General features: G+C 44.5%; 1 protein-coding gene across 1 annotated transcript; it reads right to left on the reverse strand.

The window, feature by feature from the left end:
* Positions 1 to 5,081: 5,081 nt before the first annotated feature.
* LOC6542816 (high mobility group nucleosome-binding domain-containing protein 5) lies at positions 5,082 to 6,307 on the reverse strand. The gene is made up of 2 exons (XM_001969661.2): positions 5,993 to 6,307; positions 5,082 to 5,786 (listed from the first exon to the last, which is right to left on the reverse strand). The coding sequence occupies exons 1-2, from the start codon at positions 6,146 to 6,148 to the stop codon at positions 5,094 to 5,096; spliced, it is 849 nt and encodes a 282-aa protein (XP_001969697.2). The 5' UTR covers positions 6,149 to 6,307; the 3' UTR covers positions 5,082 to 5,093.
* Between the last annotated feature and the right edge of the window lie 5,728 nt (positions 6,308 to 12,035).

Raw genomic sequence — 12,035 nt, forward strand, 5'->3', positions numbered from 1 at the left:
GCCATGCTAACATAGAAGTCGAACAGCGAGTCCTCGATGTTTCCCAGATGCGAGAGATACGAAGGACACGCCAGTGGGTAGGTATGTGAGTTCTGGCTGCCGCTCTTTGCATAACTTATAAATCGATGACGTTGGCAGGCGAGTGAGCGCATCTCGAGTCGCAGCATTTGCATAATAAGGCAGCAGTGCATGCGGCATGATGATCTGCCAGCGATTCATTGGAAATTTCTATCAGCTCTGGGAACGGGGATTCCCCGCACTGCAGATGTGTGTGTGCATGTATGTGTGTGTGTGCGTGTGTGTGAGTGAGTGACTGAGTGTTTCGGATTCTGATTCGGTGTCAAAATGGCGCAGAAAAGTGCTCGACTGACTCTGCTGACTGCAGAGCGCCAAAGTGGAATGAATTTGACACATCGAAGCGGGAAATGCACCCTCAGCCACTCGATTCTTGATTCCTGGGCCACTTCCCAGTGTTTTTGGGTGTCCTGCATAAAATCCTTGTCGTGTTTAGCAAAAAAATGCATTGAAATCACCATTTTAGTAAACTTTTGAGTGTGAAAACCTCTTAAGTTGTATTCTTGTAGCAGCGCAAACTTCGCTTGTTACTAAGTTATATGTTCCTGAATATCCAGCGCATTTCATTAGGCAAAAATGCACTTATTTTTTGGCCGCATATATTCGAAGTTTATTTGTTCAGTTGGGCAGAAAATAAAATGAGTTTCGCTGCTTTTGAATCATTTTTGAGCTCTAGGCTGCGCTAACTTTTGCCTCCGAATCTGCATTTCATATGTACACATGTATTTCCGTACAACTTTATGCTCGCTTAGAGATATTTCGACTGCTATCTGCTGTATATGCCATATACATATATGGATAACTGTATACATTAAGTCATAACTTCATTTGGCGGCCATGGGCATTCATTTAGTTTATGTCTGTGCAACTCGCGCTCCACATCTCCACATCTCCACCCATCTCCACCCATCTCCATCTCTCGATAAATTCATTTGGGTCTTGTTAGGAAGGCTCCGAACCGCCAGCACCACCAGCAGCCATTGGCCATTGGCTAATCTTGTTGCGCATTGCCATAATTTTCAATTTACATGCACCCAGTCACCCCCCTGTGGGCTCCACCAAACGGGAGCTATCCGGCGAGTCAGTCCGGGCGTAATATTGGTCACAATAAATTGACTGCGATGGCACTGCCATGTGTGTGTGTGTATCCTTCGCCGAATGTGGGTGTGTGCACTAGAAAATATTCAATACTCAGGCTTTACTTTATTCATATTTTATAGTGGAAAGCGCATAGTTGCATTAAAAGTGTCTTTGCATGCTTGCCAGCCATTATAAATACGACGTGGCTCAAATGTTTATCACTCTTGTTATTTTCTTATCTAAACGATAACACGAGCTGCTTATCAGCTTGATGATACTTAAAACTGTTGTAGATAGCATTTAAGGGAATGGTGTGGAGTGGTGGTGGCTACGTACGTATATTTGAATGCACTTAAATATGCAACTAACATACACATATGTATATGTATGTATATTTACAAACACAAATAGCTTTATTTACTGAACAATTTATCAGAATTTCTTCCAGTGCACTGAGTATCGTGGCAGCCGTTGTCCTTTGTTTCCATTCGCTTGATTATGGCCTGCTATTACCGCACCCCGCACCCCGCCGATCGGACCCCGCACTCCCCTCACCCTTCTCCATTTCACTGCAGTTGCATTAGGCGATGAGGTCTTCCCTTCCCCGCCCCGCACCTCACCCGCGCCCCCGAAGAGCCGGCCAACGTGGAGTGCAACATTTCGATTTGCGCCATCATCGTGGCCATCGTGTCCTTTGTCCCGGCGTGCCTAATCATTGACACATTCATTGATGCATCCGAGCGCATTCTGGCATATTTACGAGCTGTCCTAATTGCCCCCAAGCAGATGCATCGCCCCCAGTTTAAAGCCCAAAGGGTGCCAGCTCATTTGGGCCTTGGTTCCAATGGTCGCACTACTGCCTTTCGCTGGCCTTCATATCTTTTAATTATAAGCTAATTGACATGACCCAACGGATTTATATACATATGAGATCGAGGAATATGGCCTTTTTTTACAAAAGTACCCTGCTGTAGTAATTGTGGAAATAGTTCACAAAATCAGTGTACATTTTAAAGAGTGCGTGATTTAAGCTATTGTGGCGGCTTCTCCTATTCTTGGCTGTAATATTATACTTTATTAGGTCAGCAAAATTACTCCTAGTATAATCTTTGTGGCGTAAGCAATGGATGCACTTTGCCACAGCAAACAGAGCTAAGACTTGGCAAACGCAGAGGGCCAAACAACAACATGGCCAAAACTCGGGCTTCATTCAGGACCAACAGGGCGGTGGAACAGTTGGTCCTTATAAGCAATAAACTTTTCCACACACACACTCACGCACATGGGAGACCGAAACTCATTAGCAAGAACATTGAAATTCCCCTAAAAGTGCTGCGATCAGTTAAATGGTAATATGGGTGCTATAACCAAAAAGTTGGTAAAAACAAAACTAATTTATATGTATTTTTTAGACCAGAAAAATAATTGTAAATAAATTAGGCCATTTAAGCCTTACGGTTCCCATTAAGTTCTTAAGACTTATTGTAAGATTTCATTGCATATCTTTTAAATACTCTCGTACAATAAATTGAAAGCGTAGGGTTGCCATTTGCTATCTCGAACTTTACTTGTAAATACTTCCATTAAATAGCATTTCTAAATATTAATTTATGGATCGCTTTGGAGCCGAAACTGATAGCCCCTCCATAACGAGCTCTCAAACAAAGGCCATAAACCCAAATTGGAGAGCCCCGCTCCACCAAATGGCTCCCAAGCGTATGTGTGTGGTGGCACTTATCCTTCCACCCCCCTGCAAGCCCCTGCCCCACGCCTGTGCCCAACTTCATCAGCGTTCCCCCTTCCAGCCCCCCTGGCCGTAGAAGCTGTGCAACTTGTGTGTTGCTCATTTCAACTTAACTGAATTATTAGCCGACTTGTGTGAATTATGATCTCTTAGTGCTGGTACACCAGGTCACACGGCACCGCCAGGTTTGCCCCCTCCTTGCCACCAGCCCCGCCCCCCCTTCCCCCGCTTGAATGGCACCCCCTTTATGCCGGCGCCACTGTTGCACTCTCAGCCACTTTCCTTAATGCATTTGCACTGGCCATGTGGGATTCTTGTTGCTGCTGCCATATTTGTCGTTGCTGCTCAGGCAATTTTCCAAAAACAATAACAGATACCACAAATACGCACACACTTGCACTGAAAGAAAGGGGTGTTTGAATCGAAAATGAGCTAGTTTTGCAAAATAAGCCGCTATACAGAGGTATTCGATTATCTAAATTATTATCCCAGCAACCCAACTTTCATTTTAAAGTGTCTTACTTTAAAGTTTTTCATTTTCAGCTTGGTTTTTATTTCAGTGGAATTGTGTTTATGCGGATTTCAACTGTTGACTGTTCACCTTGCAGTTGCAACTCACAAAATCCAAAAAGAAGCAGGCTGAGTCACACAAAAACTCGCATTTCGAGCCCCAGTTGAAGCTACTTTTCGGTCTGGGACTGAAGCTATTGTTATATTCATGCCATTGTTATTGGTCCTTGCAGTTGTTGTGGCGCTTTGCAGGATCCAGATCCCTATGGATCTGGCATACATTTTTTTATACCCTGCTTCCCACAGATTGCAGCATAACTCATTCCTGGAAAGAAGGAAAACCCCGTGAAGACTGCGCACGAAAGTGTAGATGATGGAAGTGCTCATGAGCACGGTAAGCAAACATGCACAGGAATTTGGCTTCTAAAAAATAATTTGCTTTAATTGCCACAAAAAATGATTGAGGCGGGTGCATTGCTCATAATTAGAAACGATATTTGGTAGCAAAACGGCTTACATGCAATGGATTTAATCTACAAAATACCAAATATTTCAAGCTAGCTTTAATAAAATCCTGTCATGAATTGTATAGCCAAATCAAGATGCGCTTTGAATGTTTGCTCGAACTCACATGCTGAGAGGGCATCGTCAAATGCTTTTAGGCCCAGACGAACTTTACTTAACCCCGACCTCCATTGTCCTGCGGAGCAGTCGTCCCTTGGCCAACATCCATTCTCCAGCTGGTTGAAAATGATTTATGGCGCTGCTCGTAGGGATTAGCATATGAGACCAAACAGAGCCGCTTGTCCTGCCGACTGCTTGCCAAAACTCCCAAACGGCTGCTCCAACTAAGCCAGTTTCCGTTTGTTTGCTTAGGCTAGAAAATGGACAAGATTTGGGCTAAAATCGAACCGGAAATGGCTAAGCAAACATGCACACACACACACATGTGGGCCACAGTGTGCATAGCTGAGTGTGTGTGTGTGTGTGCTGCGACAGGAGGGCGAGTGTGGGAATGACCTGCAGTATGCGTAATTAACCTTTGACACGAGCGGGTTACGCCGCCCTGCTCCGTCCCACTCTTCACTCCTGGCACATTCATATTTCACTTAACGTTTGGCCCGAGCTTCGTTTCAGGTGTGTAAGGGCGCCCTTTGCAGGGAAAGGAGCCAGCATTGCCAATTGAACTGTGAACTGTGAGCCCTTGGCCAAGGATGACTACGATTTTGCTCCTAATTATGTTTTTCTTAATCTGCATGATGAGATTGTGTGTGTGCGGGCAAGTAGGTCCTGCATAATCTCTTTCTAAGCAGCTGCGTACATGAGTAGACGACGTAATTTAAAGATAACTATGGCAAATCCGCAAATGACATTTTGTGTTCATTATACATGGCTATACTCGTATTCCTATACATGGACGTCATTTCTGGTGACCTGGATGGGCTGTGTGCCTCTGGAATAACTTATCTGGGTGAAGAGTTTACGAATCAAATTAAATATCCTAGCGAAGAAGTTCCATGATTATACAAATTTGACTCCTTAAGTAAAAATACCTGGAAACGTTAGAAAGCTAGAATTGCAAAGCTATTCCGCTGAGCAAAAAAGATACTTGTTAACTGGGTCTGTGTTATCTGTTTTTAATGCCTATAAAATACAACGAAAATAAAGAAAATCGCCTTAGGATTTAGTGATGTCCATGATCGTGTTCGCTGCTCTGCTTGTGGGACTTGTGCCACTTCTTCTTGTGCTCCTCGCCGCCCTTCTTGCCGTGCTCCTTCTTGTGGCCCCACTTCTTGGACTCCTCGTGCTTCTTCTTGTGCCCCTTGTGGCCCTTCTTCTTGTGGCCCTTCTTGCTGTGACCCTTCTTGCCGTAGTGCTCCTCGTGGCCGCCCTTCTTGTGGTGTCCCTTCTTGAAGCTGCTGCCCTTCTTGTGCTTCTTGGACTCCTCGAAGCCGCCGTGCTTCTCCTCGCCGCCCTCATTGTGATCCTCATCGTAGAACTTCTTCTCCTTCTTGTTCTCGTCCAGCTTGTGCACGTTGTGCTTGCCCTTGATGGAGTGTCCTTTCTTGTAGGAGCCGTGATCCTCGAACTCGCTGCCCTTCTCGCCCTTAGAGCCCTTCTTCTTCTTCTTGTGGTGGGACTCGGAATGCTTGTGCTTCTTCTCGTGACCCTCCTCTTCGCCGTGCTCCCCCTTCTTGCCCTCCTTGTCGTGGTGACCTTTCTCCCCCTTCTCTGAGTGCTCGCCATGCTTGTGACCCTTCTTGCTCTTTCCGCCCTTCTTGTGGAAGTGCTCGCTGTGGTGCTCCTCCCCGGACTCCTCCTCGCCGCCCTCGGAATGCTCCTCGTGCTTCGTGGCGGCCACCAGCTGATCCTCTTCCTAAGTGGTGGTAGTATGCATAAATACGTTCTTCAATTAAAGCGCGAGTGCAACACGGCGTATACTTAATATTCAGCTAATTCGTGCGGTATCACTCTATTGCAATCTGACAATGTCGTAGCAATTGAATTAAATTTAGCTTACAGCAAAATGGAACTATTTTTTCCTAACGACAGCTAAATCTCTGGAGATATAGAATTCCCTACCTGCTCCTGCTTGCGGCCGAAGTATGGCTGGAAATCCTCAAAGTCCTGGCCAAGCAGCGCCGCGCTTATGGCCATTGCCCCATCTGGCGTTGAGTGGAGGGCCAAAGCCCCGGCCAGAAGCGCCAGCAGCGTTATCACTTGCCAAGCCGGCCACATTGCTGATGCCACTGGTGCTCCCTGTTATCCTGGCTGGCTGCTGTTGGCCGCTTGTTTTTACCCTGCTTCTGGTGCGGCTGCCACGCCCGCTTATCGCAGTCTACTGGAGTCGCCTCGAGCCGCCGAAGCTTTTTATCCAAACCCTTCTCGCCCTGCCACAGTTTGCGGCTGATTTGCCAACTTTGCTGCCAGCTTTTTGCACCCCTTTTTATTTGGGTTTCGTTTCGCTGTATTGCGTTTGGTAGTAGGTATTGCTGAGGTATGTATTGTGCTAAGATTAAATTAAAATAATATTCTTTCCAAGCGTTTCTGAGTATTTCTGGTTATTTGTTGTATATTAAATTCCAAATTCATGTGTGGTTTTAAACTACATTTTTCATTACTGTGCTGTATTTTATATCTAAACCCTTAGCCCAGTACAGATACTGATTGGGAGAAATTGAATACTCGTCATAATCCAGTGCATAAAAGGATTTCGAGTGCCTTGCTCTTCACAAAGTGAATATGCTTGTATTTATATGAAATAATATACACCTCATGTGGGGTATCAAACGTTCGAAATAATTTTAAGCACAGCGTTTCTACCCTTTTTTCTTTGATATTTGTTTTGTATTTTTTGGTTGGTTGTTTGCCGTATTTCTTTTGTCTCTAAGTGCATAACGTTGTTCCCGACAAAAAACCCTTCGATCGGGCCAACTTCTTGCGGTTTGGGAGCCCTTTCTTGCCACTGTTGCCGCCGTTGGCCAAAACAAGCGACTTTGTTACGCTGCACATTGCAAAACCGCTCCAATTCCACTGCCCCCATTGTTGTTGTCATTGGAAATCAGCAGGCCAGAAGACCGAAACCAAATGCCCAAGTGGCACAATGGGCATTATTGCCTTTCGATTGGTTTCTCCAAATACCCATCAATCATGGGTCTGCTGTCTTGATTTTCAACTTAATTAATAATTTATTAACCACTTGTGAGTGTCGTGTATGCGGTGCGTTGATAACGACAAAGGCGACTTGACCACCACATTTGGGCTAGCATAAGAAGACATTAGTGGCGATACTGAAACCAAATGTGTAGGCAAATTATTTAATTTGACAAATTTGAGACGTATGTAAGAAGTGTTAAATTACTCCGCCCATTTGTACTGAATGGGTGCCTCCAGCAATTATGGTATTCATGATTCTCATTTCATTTTTCGGTTCTTGCTTATATTAATTGGCTATGCAAAAACATGGGAACCAATCTTCTTATCAAAAATTGCCATATGCACATAAGACACTATGCACATTCAACATTTGTTCGAAGCTGCATTTAACTTTTAGTTGACCCACTTCTTGCGTTCTCAACTGCTCCCGGAGGCATTTTCGGAACTACGTCACTGGCTATTTCCGGAGTCCGTAGTCCGTAGTCCGGAGTCGGGAGTCACGTCGACACCTTTCCGTATTTATGCGCCCGATGCGTCGCCATAAAGTTGCCCGGTTGCGTTATAAATACACGTCTTAAAGTTATTTCTGCGGCCCCTCGACTTACCGTTCAGCACGTCTTAATACCCTTTTTCCCAGCCCAGTTTATCCAACGCTTTTTGGCCATTTCTCTTGGCCGGCTGCTTTCATCTGGGGGAGCGAGCCCAACCTGGTCGCAGGAAATGCATTTTAAATGTCGGCGGCGGCATAAATAAACCGTTAATGTTAACATGGACATGGAGTGCAGGGAGAGCAGAAGGACATGGGCGGCGGCGCTGCGAAGGGGGATGCGTTGGCTTAATTTATGAGCCGCGGCAGCAAGGACAAACGAGGAATGCCATTCGATTTCGCATTTTCATTCCATTCGATTCGATTTGGGCGAGGGGAATGCGCTGGCAAAAGTTTGACAGCCACTTGGCACCTTCGGAACTTTTTCTAGCCCAACCATCGAATCTGCCCACCATCCGCATCCGGTTTTTGTGCCGCCGCTACTCCAAACTGTCCCCAGCTCCCCGGCTGCTTTCGCATTCACACAAAGTTCAGTAGTTGGCCAAAAGTCACTTGGCATGCATATAAATTGTCAGCCATTAAATTTGCATTGACATTTTGGCCGTGTTTTTTAACCCACCGCCACCCGCCACCGCCAACGGCGCAGGCATCCAGAACCCCTTCCCAAATATCCACCCATGTCCCAGACCCTCTGGATTTAGCCGGGTGATTTATCTATGCACTCTTTGATTGCATGGAGCTGCGAGCATTGAGGGCAAATTCTCGACGACTCGACGAGTTTTGTTTGCCATGTTTTGGTGCTTGTTTTTATTGAATTTCCTGAATTAATTTGCCGACATCAGGCTGCACATATACAAAAAAAAATAAATAAACAGCCAGGGTACGCTGCGAATACTCTACGAAAAAGTTATTCTTCTAAAATTCAATGGAAAATCGCGTCAGTGTGATATAATATCATATAATAGTCACCTTTACAGTAAACTGCTATAATTTACCTATTTCAAATCAATTAAAATCGGACGTATTCATAATTGGTAAAACATTCCGTTCACAGCTTAGTAAATCAAAATATGTAGTATACGTTTCCTCAAAACCTAGTTGGTTCTTCGGAATTTTAATATTTATATTTGCACATTATATTATCACTTGCATCTGCATTGAAAGGCAACTTACAGAAAGAGTATGCGAAACTATAGGACTCAAAAAAGGTCGGCAAAAACTAAGTGAGGGAGAAAAAGTCTGTGGAACGTTGATTAAACTGGGCTTGGCATTGACATGAGTCAAGGAGTGTCATCCACTCCACAGATTCAATCCGCATCCGGATATCTTTTCAGGTTGGTTCAGCAATTAGCCTAATACCCAAGGACCTGCTGGCTTTCTCGCTTGGCTTTTAGCCATATTGAGTTGACAAGCAGTCATTTCACGATGTGTCCCAATCATAATCAAAAAAGGTTCGCCCACGACCTCCACCGCCCGTACTTCTTTTTTGCTCGGGATTTATGTAATCACGTCGCAAAGGGGAATGATCAAAAGGGCATTGACTAAAGGCTTAATTGTGGCTCTATATGTGGGGTTTGCCATGAAAAGAAATCTCGAAATCCTCTTCAGGTAATCACTTCATTTGCCTGGTTATTTCTGAGTAGTTCCTTCGATTTGGGCCTACAGCATTTGCCCTAATTTGGTAGAAAGTTTTTGTAGTGCGTTCCTGAATGAAAGAAATCATTATCCATGGCAGGCCAAAAGTAAACCACTTTTATTTAAGATAAACCGCTCTTCCTTAATCGATGACAGCAAAAGCATTTAAAAGCCATTTTAATACCCTTTGAGCTGAGCATTTTACTGCAGCTGCTATGCCAGAGACATTTATATATGCATTTAATATTTCTTGGGAATTAAATCCTTTTCGCTCCAGCTGCTCCAGTTTCCTTTCACCTGGCTACTTTAAATACTGACAGCTGCCTGGGGGCAACTAGCCGAAGGTGCAAGCATGTCCGTTAAGCGTTATTTACCCGCAAGCGCTTTCAAATGCTTAGCACCACCTTTGCGCCACCTTTGTACCACCCTTGCACCACCCTTGCCGCCTTTTCCCAGCTGCCTCAAGCCGTTTGAGGGTGTGGTCTTTGGCTCGCCACGTTTATTTATTGCAACGTTTTTGACAAGCTTTAAAATATCCCCGCTAAACTTTGATCGCACTGGCGATGTGGAAAATCTGCCACCCCCTTTGCTGCAGATTCCGATGCAGTAAGGAAAACAGTTTTCCAAACATCGAGGCGCGGAAAATGTGGCATGTAGATATGTGGTGGTGCACAAGAAAAGAGTGGTTTGCCATATTTTATAGCTTGAAATCTTTCAGTTATTAGCAAGAGCTGCACTTAAGCTAAAATGTAATATTTAATGTCCAAGACTCTTCTGACTCTTCCCACTTTTAAAAGCAGTACATATGACTGATCAGAACGCAGTGATATATTTTTCCAGTGTAAGCCCCCCACTGGCACGTGCTGGCTTCGCTTGAGCCCAAGTCGCACCTGGATGAGGTATTCTTCTGGCTGATACTGCCCCAACTTGCGGCAAATGCAGCGTGACAGTCGCGGCTCTTTCACTAAGCGCACACATACACCTGTACAGGCGGTATTGAAATGTGGGTCGAAGGGTTGACGGAAGTGAAAGGGGGAGTGGGTGGTGGGCGGCGGTTTGAGATGAACAGAAGGAACTTCACCTCAGCGCAGCATTTCAAAATTCAATAAAAAACCTTTTGTTTTCGGTACGCGCGCATTGAAAACTTTGAGCCAGGGTTTGTTGGCTTTCCATGGTGCAACATGACTTACTCCCCCCCTTTCAACGACGCCCCTGCCCCGCGGTGCATTTTGCACGTACGCTGCACTTTTACGCTCCGCATTTTTATCAACAATTTCACCTTCAGTCTCTGCGGTGTTTGTGTGCGTGTGCAGGGCGGGAGCGGCAAGGGCGTGGCATGTGTCTGTACAATTTTAAATGATTTGCTGGGGGCATGGATCAGCTGTGTGGTTGTTGTGGAAGCGTGAGTTTTCATTAAGGCCGAGCACCGAGTCTTTGCCCTGTGAGAAAAGAGATTCTGTGGCTTGACTTTAAGACGAGGTGGCAGTGGAAATGGGTGACCTCGCCAATCGATAAGTAAAGTTGAAAGCAGCTAAACTTGCGGAATAAAGCTAATTAACTCACATGGGCGAGGGTGGCGTATGAGCAATATGTCAGTCTGCCGGCTGTTATGGGAGTGAAATTTTATCTGGAATTATATTGTTATTTTACAGCTGGAAAGGCGGGCTGATCCGGCATATTAGAGGGATTTTCAAGGCAAAACTTTTCACGACTTGTAGCTGAATAACAGATTTTCCAGGTCCAACCACCTGGCTGTCAGATGTAGTTAGGTGCTTCACAAAAGCTGCATAAGTACATGAATTTGCTGAGTCTATTTTATTGTGCAGTTAGGTTACTGATTTATGTATGTGCTCCATATGAGTAACAGCTTCATTGGCAAGCCATCAAACGACTAACCTTAATTCAGGGAATTGCTTGGAGTCTCCAGTGATCTTAGCCTTATGTATGATTCCCCTGGCATAATCGAAGTTTATGGCAGTTTTCCACGCACATGGCAAATATCTCACATTGTTTCGACACCTGAGATAGATTCCCAAATTGAATGCAGAATTTCGGAGGATGGCGTTGGAATCGAATTGGTCGACTTCATTGACAGACGTTGTCTAAATTATGGAATGCCCTGCGAGGCACTCACACCGACATCAGCTTATTTCGATTCAGCATTTCCATTTTCCCTGCTCCCCACCCTTCAACCCCATCCGATTTTCCTATCGTGTGTTCAGTGGTTCAGTGGTTTTGCTACCTTTATTCTTTTTGTGTATTGATTTGAAATGAATCTCCGTGTAAGCGAGGCCAAGCGCAGAATCCGCTTCGGAATCGGAATAGGAATCGGAATCAGGCAACACAACACCACCTCCTGCAGCAAACTCCCAACTACGAATTGCATTGTTTCAATGCCCTGGGTATTTGGGGAGTCTTAGTCTGAGGAAATTGGGTGTACGAATTGAATATTCCTGGGAAATCCTAACAAACTTAACTTAACAGCTTTAATGCACTCTTTACATAATTTAATTGTTGAATATGCATTTATTGTTTGGCTTAACTCACTTTAAAGTGTAACAATGCAGAATGGTAAAACAATGTACAATAATAAAAGCACCTATTAAGTTAATATACGCAGTACTTTTTCAATACACCTAGTCATTTTATATTTTGAATTTTTTAATCTACTTGTTCGCTTTCAAATGTGTTTTTATTTCATTTTACGACAGCCCATAACAATTAAATATTTTACAATGTACAGCTGAGTGCAGTTATTAACCCAAAATTATTCCAATTACGAACCCA

This window comes from Drosophila erecta, unplaced genomic scaffold (genome assembly GCF_003286155.1).
Source record: "Drosophila erecta strain 14021-0224.00,06,07 unplaced genomic scaffold, DereRS2 tig00000055-arrow-pilon, whole genome shotgun sequence".
In the NCBI taxonomy this organism is placed as follows: domain Eukaryota; kingdom Metazoa; phylum Arthropoda; class Insecta; order Diptera; family Drosophilidae; genus Drosophila; species Drosophila erecta.